Source organism: Amblyraja radiata, chromosome 11, assembly GCF_010909765.2.
Source record: "Amblyraja radiata isolate CabotCenter1 chromosome 11, sAmbRad1.1.pri, whole genome shotgun sequence".
Lineage (NCBI taxonomy): Eukaryota > Metazoa > Chordata > Chondrichthyes > Rajiformes > Rajidae > Amblyraja > Amblyraja radiata.
Genome location: NC_045966.1, coordinates 40,301,565 through 40,319,839, shown reverse-complemented (window position 1 = coordinate 40,319,839; position 18,275 = coordinate 40,301,565). Strand labels below are relative to the sequence as shown.

The window sequence follows — 18,275 nt, the reverse complement described above, 5'->3', positions numbered from 1 at the left end:
GATTACTTTCAAGCCGTCCACAGTGTACAGGTACAGGATAAAGGAATAATGTTTAGTGCAAGATAAAGTCCAGTAAAGTCCGATTAAAGATAGCCCGAGGCTCTCCAATGAGGTAGATTGGAGGTTAGGACCGCTCTAGTTGGTGATAGGATGGATCAGTTGCCTAATAACAGCTGCAGCAGCGCAGTGGCGCAGCAGTAGAGTCGCTGACTCACAGCGCCAGAGACGTGGATTAGATCCTGACTAAGGGTGCCGTCTGTATGGGATTTGTACGTTCTCCCTGTGACCGCGTGGGTTTTCTCCAGGTGTTCTGGTTTCCTCCTACACTCCAAAGACGTACAGGTTAATTGGCTTTGGTAAAATTATAATAGTCCCTAGTGTGTAGGATAGTGCTAGTGTACGGGGGTGATCACTGGTTGGCGCTGACTCGATGGGCTGTTTCCACGCTGTATCTCTACAGTCTAAAGTATAAAGTCCGGAAGAAATTACAGCGCATCATAAACAGAGCATCCAAAATTATTGGCTTACCCCTACCATCCCTTGAATCACTTTACCACAAACGGACACTTCACAAAGCCCGCAAGATCATCTCTGACCCCACTCACCCTGCACACTATGCCTTTCAGCTACTGCCCTCTGGGAGGCGTTACAGGTCAATTGCCTCCAAAACAAACCGCTTCAAAAACAGTTTCATTCCCACTGCAATTAACTTTTTAAACTTTGTACGGTGAGGAAATACGAATAAGCATGGCCCTTATGTATTATGAAATGTGTCTGTTTGTATGTATATCTATGTTACAAGTTTAATGTTTGATGTTGGAACCTGTACCGAGCTGTACTGAAAACAAATTCCACCAGCCTGGCTGTGTGGTCATTAAAATACAATACAATACAATACAATACAATACAATACAATACAATAAAGACCTTAAGGTGATCCCATTTGGACCCTATGCCACTTAAGGAGGTGGCTCTGGAAATTGTGGATGCATTAGTGATCATTTTCTAATGTTCTATAGATTCAGGATCAGTTCCTGTGGATTGGAGGGTAGCTAATGTTATCCCACTTTTAAGAAAGGCGGGAGAGAGAAAACAGGGAATTATAGACCAGTTAGCCTGACCGGTGGGGGGGAAGCTGCTGGAGTTAATTATAAAATATGAAATAGCGGCACATTTGAATAGCTGTAGCAGGATCAGTCCGAGTCAGCATTATTTATGAAGGTGAAATAATGCTTGACTGATCTTCAGGAATTTTTTGAGGATGTAACTAGGAAAACGGACAAGGGAGAGTCAGTGAATGTAGTGTACCTGGACTTTCAGAAAGCATTTGATAATGTCGCACATAGGAGATTAGTGGGCAAAATTAGGGCACATGGTATTGGGGGCAGAGTGCTGACATGGATAGAGAAGTGGTTGGCAGACAGGAAACAAAGAGTAGGGATTAACGGGTCCCTTTCAGAATGGCAGGCAGTGACTAGTGGGGTACCGCAAGGCTCGGTGCTGGAACCGCAACTATTTACAATATACATTAATGATCTAGATGATGGGATTAAAAGTAACATTAGCAAATTTGCAGATGACACAAAGCTGGGTGGCAATGTGAACTGTGAAGAGGATGGTATGAAGATGCAGGGTGACTAGGACGGGTTGGGTGAGTGGGCAGATGCATGGCAGATGCAGTTTAATGTGGATAAATGTGAGGTTATCCACTTTGGTGGCAAAAACAGGAAGACAGATTATTATCTAAATGGTGTCAAGTTGAGAAAAGGGGAAGTAAAACAGGATCTGGGGGTCCTTGTTCATCAGTCACTGAAATTAAGCATGCAGGTACAGCAGGCAATGAAGATAGAGAATGGCATGTTGGCCTTCATAACACGAGGAGTCGAGTATAGGAGCAAAGAGGGTCTTCTGCAGTTGTACAGGGCCCTAGTGAGACCACACCTGGAGTATTGTGTGCAGTTTTGGTCTCCAAATTTGAGGAAGGACATTCTTGCTATTGAGGGAGTGCAGGGTAGGTTCACCAGGTTCATTCCTGGGATGGCGGGACTGTCATATGTTGAAAGATGGGAGCGTCTGGGCTTGTAACCTCTGTAATTTAGAAGGATGAGAGGGAATCTTATTGAAACATATACGATTGTTTAGGGCTTGGACACGCTAGAGGCAGGAAGCATGTTCCCGATGTTGGGGGAGTCCAGAACCAGGGGCCACAGTTTAAGAATAAGGGGTAAGCCATTTAGAACGGTGATGAGGAAAAACTTTTTCACACAGAGAGTTGTGAGTCTGTGGAATTCTTTGCCTCAGAAGGCGGTTCTCGGGATGCTTTCAAGAGAGAGTTAGATAGAGTCTTAAAGATAGCGGAGTCGGGGGATATAGGGAGAAGGCAGGAATGGGGTACTGATTGTGGATGATCAGCCATGATCACATTGAATGGCGGTGCTGGCTCGAAGGTCCGAATGTCTTACTCCTGCACCCATTGTCTAAACATTTCCTATCCATGTACTTTTAAATGTTATTGTTATACCTGCCTCAACTACCTCCTCTGGCAGCTCTTCCATATACCCAGCACCTCTGAGTCTCCAATTATTCTTACAAATTTTAGACTTTAGAGATACTGTGCAGAAACAGGCCCTTTGGTCCACCACGTTCACACCAACCAGCGATCACCCTACACACTAGGGACAATTTACAATTTTACCGAAGCCAATTAACCTACAAACCTGCATGTCTTTGGAGTGTGGAATGTGGGAGGAAACCGGAGCACCCAGTGAAAACCCACGCAGTCACGGGGAGAATGTACGAACACCATACAGACAGCACCCCTAGTCAGGATCGAACCCTGGTCTGTGGCGTTATCAGGATGCATCAGAGATAATCATGTCAACAGATCAGTCCACGGGCACAAGAAATTGACCTTCTATACTTCACACTGCCTCGGGAAAGTAGCCAACGTAATCAAATTCTTGTCCACCCCATTCATTGAATTTCTCCCCTCTCCCGACGGCAGATGTTTGAAATCGCTCACCACTCAGGAACAGCTTCTTCCCCTCTAACAGACACACACCACCAGATTCAAGAACAGCTTATTTTCTGTTGCTATCAGATCCCTGCCTGGCTCCAAGAACTATATACTGAACTCTAGTGTACAGGAATAGATTGGGTAAACGCACAGTCTCTTGCTCAGAGTAGGGACAAAGGACATTTATTGTCACAAACACCCAATTGGTGCAGTGAAATATGAGTTACCATCAGCACACAAATAAGATGATTATCCATTAGCAATCAACAGACGCACAACCCCGAGGCAGCCTTCATTGTTGCAGGTGACTTCAATCACTCTAACCTGAAGACTGTACTCCCCAAATTCCACCAACATATCTCCTTCCCCACTAGAGATGACAAGACACTGGACAAAGTCTACACCAAAGGTACACAAAATAACTGGGGAAACTCAGCGGGTGCAGCAGCATTTATGGAGCGAACATGGCTGAAGCTTACAAAGCCATCCCCCTCCCCCACCTTGGTCAGTCTGATCACGTCTCATTGTTCCTGCTCCCTAAGTACTCCCCACTCATCAGACGGGTTAAACCAACTGTGAGGACAGTTAAAGTCTGGTCAGAGGAGGCGGACTTTACACTTCAGCAGTGTTTTGGAAACACTGACTGGAAGGCGTTTGCAGCCCAGGCCACCCTTGATTCCCACACGGACATTGATTCCTACACATCCTCTATTCTGGACTTTATAAACTCCACCATCAATAGTGTCACCTCCCTCAAACAGGTGACCATATTCCCGAATCAGAAGCCATGGATGAACAGCGAGGTCAGGCTACTGCTGAAAGCACGGGACACCGCTTTCAGGTCAGGCGATGCTCGAGCCTACAGTTCAGCCAGGGCTAACCTGAAGAGGGGCATCAAGAAGGCCAAGCACTGCCATAAGCTCAGGATTGAGGAGCACTTCAACAACAACTCCGACCCCCGACGCATGTGGCAAGGCATCCAGGCCATCACGGACTATAGACCCACCAACACCACCCCCACATCCAGCGACGCCTCCTTCCTTGAGGAGCTTAATCACTTCTATGGCCGCTCCGACAGGGACAATCTAGAGACAGCCATCAAGGCTGTGCTACCTGCCGATCACCAACCCCTCACACTCACCCCCTACGACGTAAACGTGGCACTGAGTAGGACTAATGCACGTAAGGCTGCTGGCCCTGACGGCATCCCCGGGCGCGTGCTCAGGGCCTGTGCTGCGCAGCTGACAGACGTCTGGACTGACATCTTCAACCTGTCACTTGCCCAAGCAGTTGTCCCCACGTGCCTTAAAACCACCTCCATCGTGCCAGTGCCAAAACACTCCACTGTGGCAAGCCTCAACGACTTCCGCCCAGTTGCACTTACCCCCATCATCACCAAGTGCTTCGAGAGGCTGGTCCTGGCACACCTCAAAAGCTGCCTACCCCCCACACTGGATCCCTATCAGTTTGCCTACCGCAAGAACAGGAGTACGGAGGATGCCATCTCAACGGCACTTCACTCCGCCCTCTCCCACCTCGACAACAGAGACACTTACGTAAGAATGCTGTTCATCGATTACAGCTCAGCATTCAACACCATTATACCATCTAAACTGATCACCAAACTCGGTAACCTGGGCATCGATCCCTCCCTCTGCAACTGGATACTGGACTTTCTAACCAACAGACCACAGTTAGGTTAGACAAGCACACCTCTTCAACCCTCACCCTGAACACCGGCGTTCCACAGGGCTGTGTGCTGAGCCCCCTCCTCTACTCCCTCTTCACCTATGACTGCACACCTGTACATGGTACTAACACCATCATCAAGTATGCAGATGATACAACGGTGACTGGCCTCATCAGCAACAACGATGAGTCGGCCTACAGGGAGGAGGTCCAGCACTTAGCAGCATGGTGCGCTGACAACAACCTGGCCCTTAACTCCAAGAAGACCAAGGAGCTCATTGTAGACTTCAGGAAGTCCAGGGGCGGCACGCACACCCCCATCCACATTAACGGGACGGAGGTGGAACGTGTTTCTAGCTTCAGGTTCCTGGGTGTTAACATCTCCGATGACCTCTCTTGGACCCACAATACCTCAACTCTGATCAAGAAGGCTCACCAGCGTCTCTTCTTCCTGAGGAGACTGAAGAAGGTCCATCTGTCTCCTCAGATCCTGGTGAACTTCTACCGCTGCACCATCGAGAGCATCCTTACCAACTGTATCACAGTATGGTATGGCAACTGCTCTGTCTCCGACACATTCGAAGGCATTGCAGAGGGTGGTAAAAATTGCCCAACGCATCACCGGTTCCTCGCTCCCCTCCATTGAGTCTGTTCAAAGCAAGCGTTGTCTGCGGAGGGCGCTCAGCATCGCCAAGGACTGCTCTCACCCCAACCATGGACTGTTTACCCTCCTACCATACGGGAGGCGCTACAGGTCTCTCCGTTGCCGGACCAGCAGGTCCAGGAACAGCTTCTTCCCGGCGGCTGTCACTCTACTCAACAACGTACCTCGGTGACTGCCAATCACCCCCCCCCCCCCCGGACACTCCTCCCACAGGAAAAACACTATGTCTGTATATATGCTAATGTGAATATTTATTCAAATCATATGCTATGTCGCTCTTCCAGGGAGATGCTAAATGCATTTCGTTGTCTCTGTACTGTACACGGACAATGACAATTAAAGTTGAATCTGCATCTGAATCTGAATCTGAAGATAAACACAACACTTTAGAGTTTAACATAAAACATAAAAAACATCTCCCCACAGCGGAATCAACGTTTGCCACTGTGAGGGAAGGCACCAAAGTTCAGTCCTCTTCCTCTGTTCACCCGTGGTCGGGGCCTAATGAGGCTTCCGCAGTCGCCGCATGGTGGCCCGATGTTTTAGGCCCTCGAACGGAAGAACACTCTCAGGAACGAGAGGACATAGGTTTCAAGTGAGGGGAAAGACTTAATATGAACCTGAGGGGTAACTTTCACACAAAGGTTGGCAGGTGTATGGAACGAGCTGCGAGGAAAGGTAGTGAGGCTGGTATTATCGCAATGTTTAAGAAACATTTAGCCAGGTACATGGATAGAATAGGTTTAGAGGGATATGGGTCAAACGCAGGCAGGTGGGACTCTTGTAGATGAGACATGTTGGTTGGTGTGGGCAAGATGGGCTGAAGAGCCTGTTTCTACGCTGTATTTCCCTTTGCTCTATCTATTGTACTTGACTTTGGCTTGATTGGATTTATGTAAATTTTCTAATTTGAATGGATAACATGCAAATAAAAGCTTTTCACTGTAGCTAAACACGTAACAATCATGAAACGGAAACTAAACCATATCTTTAGTTTAGAGATACAGCTTGGAAACAGGTCATTCGGTCCATCGAGTCTGTGCTGTACCTGGTCACACTAGTTCTATGTTATCTTACTTTCGCATCTGTACACTAGGGGCAAATTATAGAGGGCTAATAATCCTACAAACTGCACGTGATTGGGATGTGGGAGGAAACCAGAGCACCCGGAAGAAATTCATGCAGCCACAGGGAGAATGTGCAAACTCCACACAAACACAGCATTCGAGGTCAGAATCAAACTCGGCTCTCTGGCGCTGTAAGGCAGCAACTCTACAGTTGCACCCCTGTGCTGCCCTGTAGCATACATGCTGGGGATACATTCCCAATCTTCCAACCTACCTCATTGAGGACCAAGCACTTTTAAAAAATCTGCGCTTTTTCTGTAGCTGTAATCGGCTTTATCTTGCACTAAACTTTATTCCCTTATCATGTATCTGTACGATGTGAATGGCTTGATTGTAATCATGTACTGTCTTGCCACTGACTGGTTGGCACGCAACAAAAGCTTTTCACTGTACCTCGGCACCGGTGACAACTAAACTAAACTGAAACTGTATTCTGCATTCTGTTTATTTTGCTGCTTATCTATTTTTCTCATGTGTGCTACGATTATGCTCAGATAGTATGCAGGGTGAAAAACAAAGATCTTCATTGTATCTCGGTACACGTTGCATTAAAAGAACAATATGAATCTAAATTGAGGGGCAGAGGTGATTTATTGCTCAAATTATGCTTCAATTATCAAAGAACTGCATCAACTACAATAACAATTGTGCAAAAAATGAAACATTGGCCCAAAACTTGTTTAAAAATTTGGTTATATTTCAGGAATATGCATAAAACATTTTCAGTAACAACTAATGCCCAGAATAAGAGAAAACATTACAAATATTGTCGTTGTGTTTCACAGCCATTTTCACTTCCATTTCATACACATCATATTTATATTGGCATTTTCCCATGAATCGGTAACAAAGAATCATGATGTGAATTAATGTGTCTTTTGAATTGTTAGTGAGGCCAGGAAACCCTAATTCTCACGACACCACTTAAAAAAAAAATGCAATCTGATTGATTGATTGAACGATACAGCATGGAAACGGGCCCTTCGGCCCATCGAGTCCACGGCAATCATCTGTTCACACACTAGTTCTATGTTATCGCACTGTCGCATCCACTCCCTACACACTTTTACAGAGGGCCGATTAACCGACATACCCGCACGTCTTTGGGATGCGTCGGGAAACCAGAGCATCCGGAGGAAACCCATGCAGTCAAAGTGTGAACGTGCAAACACGTAGCACCTGAGGTCAGGATTGACCTCCGTTGTCTGGTGCTGCGAGGCTGCAGCTCTACCACCTTGTATCTTGCTGAGAAAGATTGAGAACAGTCAGAAGAAGGGTCCAGATCCGAAACGTCGACTGTCCATTTCCCTCCCGAGATTCTGCCTGACCTGACGAGATCTCCAAGCACCATGAAAGCGACTGCGATCCTGCTCTCCACAGTTTTAGAAGAATGAAAGATGACCTTGCATCATTATTTGGGACTCAGGGGAGAAGGAAAAGATTTAAGAGGAACCTGAGGGGCAACTTTTCCACACAGATGGTGGTAGGCACACATAACGAGCTGGCAGAGAAGGTAGTCGTGGCAGGGGTACTAAAGCAACATTTAAAAGACATTTGGACGGGTACATGGACAGGAAAGGTTTGGAGAGATATGGGCTAAATGTGGGCAGGTGGGACTAGTGTAGACAGCATAGGCAAGTTGGGACGAAGGGCCTGTTTCCACGTTGTATGACTCTTTGACTAACTTCTATTCCTCCTTCCCCAATTCATTGAAAAGTCCGGACAGTTAATATAATAATTGATCTAATGAATCAGACCATGTTTATACAGTACATACATGTTTATACAGTACAGTACAAAACTCTTCCAAATCAAAAGACTTAAAACTAGCCCAGTTGACAAAGCCCTTGGTGAATTAAAAAAAAAATCTACCTATAACCTCTAGTGTATTTAATTTCATTATAATTAGTGTTCGAAGCACAATGGCTGCATGGTAAATATTTAATAGAAAACATATTGCGTGTATAGAATGCCACAGAGGACATTAAATCTTTAGTTTCTTGGCTGCTGGGGCTTGCAAATCATTCCTTGAAGTCTCCTTACTTGCAGTGAAGGGAATTAGTTCAGTCACCTTCTTTCCAATGGTTTCCACCTGTTAACAGAAAACACCAATGTTTTCAGATGCAAGAAACTGCAGATAGAGAGTTTTGCAGCACAGAAACAGGCCCTTTGTCCCAATTTGCCCAGACTGCCAACATGTTCCATGAACACTAGTCCCACCTGCCTGCGTTTGGCCCATATCCCTTTAAACCCGTCCTATCCATGTACCTGTCCAAATGACTTTTAAATATTGTTATTGTACCTGCCTCAACTCCCTCCTCTGGCAGCTCATTCCATACACCCACCATGCTTCTTGAGAAAAAATTTGCTCAGGTTCCTATTAAATATTTCACCTCTCACGTTGAACCCATGTCGCCTGGTTCTTGCTTTCCCCACTCTGGGTAAAAGACTCTGTGCATTTAACCTATCTATTCCCTACATGATTTTATACGCCTCTACAACCTGGCTCTCGACATCAGTAAGACCAAGGAACTGATTGTGGACTTTGGTAGGAGCAGGATGAGGACCCACAATCCTGTTCACATCAATGGGACGATGGTGGAGAGGGTCAAAAACTTCAAATTCCTGGGCGTGCATATTTCCGAAGATCTTTCCTGGACCCAGCACAACGATGCAATTATAAAGAAGGTACATCAGCGACTCTACTTCCTGAGAAGATTACGGAGATTCGGCATGTTGAAGAGGATTCTCCTAAACTTCTACAGGTGCACAGTAGGGAGCATTCTGACTGCTTGCATCATGGCCTGGCTCGCAACTTGAATGTCCAGGAGCGCAAAAGACTACAAAAAGTTGTGACCACTGCCCGGCTTTGACCTCCCCACCGTCGAAGGGATCTATCGTAGTCGTTGCCTCAAAAAGGCAGCCAAAATCATCAAAGACCCACACCATCCTGGCCACACACTCATTTCAACATTGCCATTGGGAAGAAGGTACAGGAGCCTGAAAACTGTAACGTCCAGGTTCAGGAACAGCTACTTACCTATAGCCATCAGGCTATTAAACACAACAACGAATAAGCTCTGAGCTCTCAACTGCAAAAGACTATATTATTATTGCACTATATTTGTTACTTATTGAACTTTTTCTCTTTTCTCCCGTTATGTACAATGTTTACATATTCATATATTCTGTTGTGCTGCAGCGAGTAAGAATTTCATTGTCCCATTCGACATGACAATAAAACACTCTTGACTTGACTCTTGGTCACCCCTCATCCTTCAGCACTCCAAGGAATAATGTCCTAGGCTGTTCAACCTCTCCCCTGTAGCTCAGGCCCTCGAGTCCTGGTAACATCCTCATAAATCTGTGTTTAAGAAGGAACTGCAGATGCTGGAAAATCAAAGGTACACAAAAATGCTGGAGAAACTCAGCGGGTGCAGCAGCATCTATGGAGCGAAGGAAATAGGCAAAGTTTCGGGCCGAAACCCTTCTTCAGACTGATGGGGGGTGGCGGGGAGAAGAAAGGTAAAAGGGAAAAAGGTTTGTAAAAAAAGGTTTTTCCCTTTTTCCTTTTTTCACCCCCCAAAAGGTTTTTCCCTTTTTCCTTTCTTCTCCCCGCCACCCCCCATCAGTCTGAAGAAGGGTTTTGGCCCGAAACGTTGCCTATTTCCTTCGCTCCATAGATGCTGCTGCACCCGCTGAGTTTCTCCAGCATTTTTGTGTACCATCCTCATAAATCGTCTCTTTCCAGCAACATTTACCCTATCAATTCAACCTATCCATGTTCTCCAGAGATGCATACCCAACAGTACGAATGTTAATTTCTCTAATTTTAAGTAACTCCTGCATTCCCTGTCTCCTGGGCTATCCCACACTCTAGTCGCCCAGCCAGTTTCACTGTTCGCATTCATATATCCCGTCATTATAACCTCTTCCATAGCCAACAACGGACCATTGTGGGCTCCACTTTTCCTTGGTCATTGGTGGCGGCTCTGATTTGTTCCGAACCTTTTCATACCTCTGGTTTCCCTCCCTCCTGACTCAGTCTGAAGAAGGATCTTGACTGGAAAAGTTACCTATTACTTTTCCTGACTCTTTGAGTTACTCCAGCACTCTGCATCTTTGTACAGTCATTGGTGTCAATGAAGAGCATGACTGTGCTGGCAATTCCCTTACCTGGAAACCAATGCGCTGGAGTTTTTCATGAAGACCATCCAAAATACGTCTTCCGTCGAAGATAAACGCTGGCTTCAGCATCGCCTTGTAGATCTTTTCATAGTCGAGCTCCTGAAACGATAAGGAGCCTAACTTGAAATCGCGCGCAATTTGCACATGCCACAAATCACAGGTTTTTCTCAACATCCCTGACCGCGTGGGTTTCCTCCGGGTGCTCCAGTTTCCCCCTACGCTTCAAAGACGTACAGGATTGTAGGCTAATTGGCTTTGGTAAAGATTGTAAATTGTCCCTAGCGTGTAGGATAGTGTTAGTGTACGGGGATCGCTGGTCAGCACGGTCTCAGTGGGCTGCAGGGCCTGTTTCCACGCTGTATCTCTAAACAAATAAACTAAACACTTTAATACCTCTGCCATTGGTGTACTGCTGTAGCTAATGCCCCCTGATCTAGCACCCACCTGCCTCTCCACCTTCCCCATCATCACCTCCAATGGCAGACAGTCACAGAGACACGGGTTTGATCCGACCTTGGGTGTTGTCTGTGCGTGTGTGGAGTTTGCAAGTTCTATCAGTGACTGCGTGGGTTTGCTCTGGTTTCCTTTCACATCCCACATCTCACAAATGACGTTGGGAAGAAGAGGAAAGACATTCTGTAGCGTGACTTCAGAGCGCTCGGAAGAAGGCTGAAATGCAGGACATCCAGGGTGGTTATCTCTGGTTTGCTTCCAGTTCCTCGTGCAGGGAGATAGGGGATCTGAATGTGTGGCAGGGGGGCAGGGATTTAGATTCTTAGACCACTGGGATCTGTTTTGGGGCAAGGGTGAATTGTTCAAAAGGAACAGGTTGCACCTTAACAGGCGGGGGACCAGCATTCTGGCAGGCAGGTTTGTCACTGCTACACGGGTGAGTTTAAACTAAATAGGGGGGGGGGGGGGGGGGGGGGTAGGAGATAAATTGGAAAGACAAGGATGGAGTTAAAGCAAAATTGGCCTCTGTAAATTTCCCCTAGTGTGTAGGGAGTGGATGAGAAAGTGGGATAACATAGAACTAGGTGAACGGGTGATCGATGGTCGGCGTGGACTCGGTGGGCTGAAGGCCTTGTTTCCATGCTGGATATCTAAAACTAGATCGAAAATCTAACACCTCATCGGGCCACTGCCTGATTTAGTTTAGTTTAGTTTCGAGATGCAGCATGGAAATAGATACATAGATACATAGAAAATAGGTGCAGGAGTAGGACATTCGGCCCTTCGAGCCTGCACCGCCATTCAATATGATCATGGCTGATCATCCAACTTAGTATCCTGTACCTGCCTTCTCTCCATACCCCCTGATCCCTTTAGCCACAAGGGCCACATCTAACTCCCTCTTAAATATAGCCAATGAACTGGCCTCAACTACCCTCTGTGGCAGAGAGTTCCAGAGATTCACCACTCTCTGTGTGAAAAAGTTTCTTCTCATCTTGGTCCTAAAGGATTTCCCCCTTATCCTTAAGCTGTGACCCCTTGTCCTGGACTTCCCCAACATCGGGAACAATCTTCCTGCATCTAGCCTGGCCAACCCCATAAGAAATTTGTACGTTTCTATAAGATCCCCTCTCAATCTCCTCAATTCTAGCGAGAATAAGCCAAGTCTATCCAGTCTTTCTTCATATGAAAGTCCTGACATCCCAGGAATCAGTCTGGTGAACCTTCTCTGCACTCCCTCTATGGCTATAATGTCCTTCCTCAGATTTGGAGACCAAAACTGTACGCAATACTCCAGGTGTGGTCTCACCAAGACCCTGTACAACTGCAGTAGAACCTCCCTGCTCCTATTCTCAAATCCTTTTGCTATGAAAGCTAACATACCATTCGCTTTCTTCACTGCCTGCTGCACCTGCATGCCTACTTTCAATGACTGGTGTACCATGACACCCAGGTCTCGCTGCATCTCCCCTTTTCCTAATCGGCCACCATTTAGATAATAGTCTGCTTTCCTGTTTTTGCCACCAAAGTGGATAACCTCACATTTATCCACATTATACTGCATCTGCCAAACATTTGCCCACTCACCCAGCCTATCCAAGTCACCTTGCAGTCTCCTAGCATCCTCCTCACAGCTAACACTGCCCCCCAGCTTAATGTCATCCGCAAACTTGGAGATGTTACCTTCAATTCCCTCATCCAGATCATTAATATTAATTGTAACTAGCTGGGGTCCCAGCACTGAGCCTTGCGGTACCCCACTAGTCACTGCCTGCCATTGTGAAAAGGACCCGTTTACTCCTACTCTTTGCTTCCTGTTTGCCAGCCAGTTCTCTATCCACATCAATACTGAACCCCCAATACCGTGTGCTTTAAGTTTGTATACTAATCTCTTATGTGGGACCTTGTCGAAAGCCTTCTGAAAGTCCAGATACAACACATCCACTGGTTCTCCCCTATCCACTCTACTAGTTACATCCTCGAAAAATTCTATAAGATTCGTCAGACATGATTTACCTTTCGTAAATCCATGCTGACTTTGTCCAATGATTTCACCACTTTCCAAATGTGCTGCTATCCCATCTTTAATAACTGACTCTAGCAGTTTCCCCACTACCGATGTTAGACTAACTGGTCTGTAATTCCCCGTTTTCTCTCTCCCTCCCTTCTTAAAAAGTGGTGTTACATTAGCTACCCTCCAATCCTCAGGAACTACTCCAGAATCTAAAGAGTTTTGAAAAATTATCACTAATGCATCCACTATTTCTGGAGCTACTTCCTTAAGTACTCTGGGATGCAGCCTATCTGGCCCTGGGGATTTATCGGCCTTTAATTCATTCAATTTACCAAACACCACTTCCCGACTAACCTGGATTTCACTCAGTTCCTCTATCTCCTTTGACCCGCGGTCCCCTGCTATTTCCGGCAGATTATTTATGTCTTCCTTAGTGAAGACGGAACCAAAGTAGTTATTCAATTGGTCCGCCATATCCTCAATAGACCCGTCTGCTCCAACCTGTGATCCCTGCACTATCCAACTCACTACTGACAACTTACAGAAGCCAATTAACGTACAAACATGCACGTTTTTGGGATGTGGGGGAAAACCGGAGAAAACCCACGTGGCCACAGGGAGAACGTTGAAACTCTGTACTGATAGCACCCATAGTTAGCATCGAACACCCCTTCCCTTCTCTCCCCATTCCCCTCACCCCCTCCCCTCTAACCACCCATCCCCGGTCCCTGACTACCGCTGCGCCACTGCGCCCATTAAATATTTCCATCATCAGCCGGTTCAATTTTGCTTATTGCTCGCTTTCAATACCTTGAACATGTCCCATTCCGTGCAGATCACAATTGCATGGGCATTCTTGCACGCCTCATAAGGGTCCAAGGCGACGGTGACTAACCGAGACACTATGAGAGAACAAACAAAGACTTGAATGAACAACGAGCATGTCATGATCTCCGGAAAGTGTTTCTCACAACAGAGGGTGGCACGGTGGTGCAGCGGTAGAGTTGCTGCCTCACAGCGCCAGGGACACGGGTTCGATCCTTACCTCGGGTGCTGTCTGCGTGCATGCAGACTTTCACACTAGTTCCCCATTACTCCACTTTTTCATCCACTCCCTGCACACTAGGGGGCAAATTATAGAGGGCCAATTGACTTACAATCCCACACAGACATGTCTTTAGGATGTGGGAGGTAACTGGAGCACCTGGAGGAAACCCACATGGTCACGGTAACAATGTGCAAACTCCACACAGACAGATTTTTGTGTCCATTGTTTTGTCTGCTAATCTTTTTGCCCATTTCACTTAATCTCTCTCCTCACTCCATTGTAAATCATCGTAAGTAACTTTAGGTCTTAAGTGATAGGAGTCGAATTAGGCCATTCGGCCCATCATGTCTACTCCGCCATTCAATCATGGCTGATCTACCTCTCCCTCCGAACCCCATTCTCCTGCCTTCTCCCCATAACCCCTGACACCTGTACTACTCAAGAATCTATCGAAAGGCACGAAAGGGGGCGCTGCACTGGCAGCAGCCTGTCGGCAGCGTGTCCGTTTTCCCCCCAATTTTTTTATTTTTTTAGTATGTTTAAAAGTCTGTTTTTAATGTTTCTTTGTGTGTTATGTGTGGGGGGTGGTGTGGGGGGGTAAGGGGGAAACCGTTTCGGCCGCCTCTTCCATGGAGAGGCGATTTTTTCAGGTCGCCTCCCCCGTGGCCTAACAGCATGGATCGGCGCGGACTTTCCCGGAGACGCGCCCGGAGCTTCAGCGGCGGGCGCAGCGTGGACTCTCAGCGCGGAGCGGGTGAGACCGCGCTGGAGCTCGCTGGAGGGGAGCGCTCCGTTACGCTGGCCCGCGGCAGTCGGCAGCCTGAAGCCGCGGTCTGCAGAACTCCAGCTGGTGCGGCGTCTACAGCCCGGGATCCCTCGTGGAGGACCCGGGGGGAAGAAGAAGCTTCCACCGCCGGCCCGCGGCCGTCTTCTACCGCAGGTGCGGTATGGACTTAACATCACCCCTGGAGGGGAGCTTCGACCGCCGGCCCTGCAGACTGCGGTGCTTCCGGCTGTGGCACGGCAGGTACTTTAAAACTTTGACCGCTGGCCTGCGGCCTTCACCAACCTGAAGCCGCGGTCTCTGGTTGGGAAGAGCCGATCCTGGACTCACCTTGACTTTGACTTTGTCCCTTACCATCTGGACGCCTGCAGCAACGGCTGTGGAGGGTGGTGGTCCCGACCACGGGGGAAAATGGAGGAGGACTGGCCAAGCTCTGTGCCTTCCACCACAGTGATGAATGCTGTGGTGGATGTTTGTGTAAATTTTTTATTGTGGTTGTGTTCTTTATTATTGTACCGCTGCTGGCAACCCAAATACCACCGACCTTGGTTGTGTGGCAATTAAATTATATCTATCTATCTATCTATCTATCTATCTATTCATCTCTGCCTTAAAAATACCCAGTGACTTGTCCTCCACGGCCTGCTGTGGTTCTTGGTTCTTGGTTTCTTGGTCCTCCAAAATATTCCAAATGGAATTTAAACTGGAGGTGGTGGCAAAGAATTCCACAGCTTCACCACCCTCTGACTAATAAATTTCTCCTCATCTCCTTTCTAAAAGAATGTCCTTTAATTCTGGGGCTATGACCTGTGGTCCTAGACTCTCCCACTAGTGGAAACGTCCTCTCCACATCCACTCTATCCAAGTCTTTGACTATTGATAATGTTACAATGAGGTCCCCCTCATTCTTCTAAACTCCAGCGAGTACAGGCCCAGTGCTGACAAACGCTCATCATACTTCAAGCCCTCCTGAAATAAATGCTAGCATTGAGTTTGTTTACTTTGACAGATTTATTTCAAACTCAGCTTCTCTATTACAAATCTGACTGTAACCTTTTGCTTAGTATTAGAACTACAGTGCAGAAACAGGCCCTCCAGACCACCGGGTCCACGCCAAACAGTGATCACCTGTTCACACTAGTCCTGTTATCACTTTATCATCCAGAGGGCCCGTTTCCACACTGTATCTCTAAGCTAACAATAACTCCAATAACAAAATAGGTTTACATAGAAACATCGAGTAGACATAGCTTACAACCCAGTGGTATAAATGTTGCTTTCTCTAATTTCAAGTAACCCTGGCAATGCCTCTCCCTCCATCCCTCCCCCACCTTAGTCGTCCTGCTGGTTTCACTGTTCGCATCCCTTCGTTATCACCTCTTCCACAGCCAACAATGGACCATTGTGGGCTCCACCTTTCCTTGGTCATCCCTGCCGGTTCTGATCTGTTCGGTACTTTGTCATATCTCTCGTGTCCCTCTCCCCTGACTCAGTCTGAAGAAGGGCCTTGACCCTAAACGTCACCTATTCCTTTTCTCCAGCCTGGCCCGCTGAGTTACTCCAGCTTTTTGTGTCTGTCTTTGCCAGGAATACATACCTCTGTCCGGATCATCATCGCAAATGTTTGTTTGGCTCAAGTCTTGAATGATTTGTTCCTTTTTAACCTTCGGATCGAAGATGTGCAGTTTAGCGCCTTCATCCATGAGGTACTTGCTGACGTAAATACTGGAAGATTCCCTAATACACATACAAAGGAAGCTCTAATAACACAGATCAAAGGAACAGTACAAGACAGAGTGCTGGAGTAACTCAATGCGTCAGGCAGCATCTACAACGGCAGCAAACCAGGTTCGATCCTGACTACGGGTGCTGTCCACATGCAGTTTCTACGTTCTCACTGTGACCTGCTTTGGTTTTCTCTGGATGTTCCGGTTTCCTCCCACACTCAAAAGACGTACATGTTTGTAGGTTAATTGGCTTCAGTAAAAATTGTAAATTGAGTCAAGTGTGTGTAAGAATAGTGTTAGTGTGCTGGAATCACTGGTCAGCGCGGACTCTGTGGGCTAAAAGGCCTGTTTCCGGGCTGTATCTCTAGACTAAACTAAATCTATATTTCAGTGCAGGATCTACAAAAGGTCCCCACCCGAAAAGTCGCCTCTCCATGTTCTTCGACTCACTCAGTTACTCCAGCACTTTGTGTGGTTATTTTTTTTGGTAAGCCAGTGCCTGCAGTTCCTTGTGCCTACATGGAACAGTACAGCACAGGAACAGGTCCTTCAGCCCAGCATGTCTGTACCGAACACGATGCCAAGTTAAACTGTTTGCATGTGATCCAGATCACTGCATTCCTTGCATATTCTCGTGCTTACATAAAAGCCTCTTAAACACCACGATCATAGCTGCTTCCACCACCAGCCCTGGCAGCCAGTTCCAGGCACCCCACCACCCAAAGCATGAGGCTTGATGGCATTATCTATAGAAAGACAGGAATCTGCTTGGCTCAGTTATTGCATCAGCACTTTAATAGAGCTCTCCAATATATGCCCTTCCCTGCTCTCTCCACATTCTCTTACAAAATCTTCCTTCCCTTTGTAAATTACCTGGTAAATCGGTCACCATTATTAAAGGCTAGGCGTATTTAACAAACAAATGAACTAAACATTTCTCTTCTTCTCGTTGTTTTGTTAACTGCCCATCTTATATTGGGAATGACAAGAAAAGAATGTTGGAAACACCCAGCAAGTCAGGCAGCATCTGTGGAGGTAGAAACCGAGTGCGTATTTTAGAGATGGCACGATAGGACCAGGGGTAAAAATTCACAGAGAGTTGGGAGGGATAGATAAGATTAAGCAACTATCACCAATATTGGTGTGACCAGCGTTAAAGAAGACATCCAGTTGACAGGATAATGAGTGCATTTCGAAAGAGAAAAACCAAACCAACCAACGCCTCAGGCACTGAAATGCAGGTAAGAAATGCTCAACGCAACAAAGTATTGGCTTTAAGAAAAACATTGCGCCAATGTTACAGATGCAATCATAGAGTGGTACAGAACAGAAACAGGCCCTTTGACCAACACGTCCATGCAATCCCACTTGCCCATGTACACCAATCTCATTTCGCCATTGACATAGGATGTAGAATAGCCAAGCACAGAAACAGGCCCTTCGGCCCACCACATGCATGTAATCCCACTTGCGCAAGTAGAGTCATAGAGTGATAGAGCGAGGAAACAGGCCCTTCGGCCCAACTTGCCCACACCGGCCTGCATGTCCCCCAGCTAAACTAGTCC

At 46.8% G+C, this 18,275-nt stretch overlaps 1 protein-coding gene across 2 annotated transcripts in view; it reads right to left on the bottom strand.

Annotated features, from left to right (window-relative positions):
- Positions 1–7,068: 7,068 nt before the first annotated feature.
- The window catches only part of LOC116978559 (UDP-glucose 6-dehydrogenase-like), a 43,193-nt gene continuing 31,986 nt past the window's right edge, over positions 7,069–18,275 (bottom strand). For both annotated transcript variants that reach the window (XM_033029782.1, XM_033029784.1), the window contains 4 exons: positions 16,581–16,720; positions 13,962–14,053; positions 10,673–10,783; positions 7,069–8,588 (listed from right to left, as the gene is read on the bottom strand). In XM_033029782.1, coding sequence (XP_032885673.1) covers positions 8,481–8,588; positions 10,673–10,783; positions 13,962–14,053; positions 16,581–16,720 — 451 coding nt within the window. In that variant the 3' untranslated portion in view covers positions 7,069–8,480. The remainder of the gene's footprint in view (positions 8,589–10,672; positions 10,784–13,961; positions 14,054–16,580; positions 16,721–18,275) is intronic.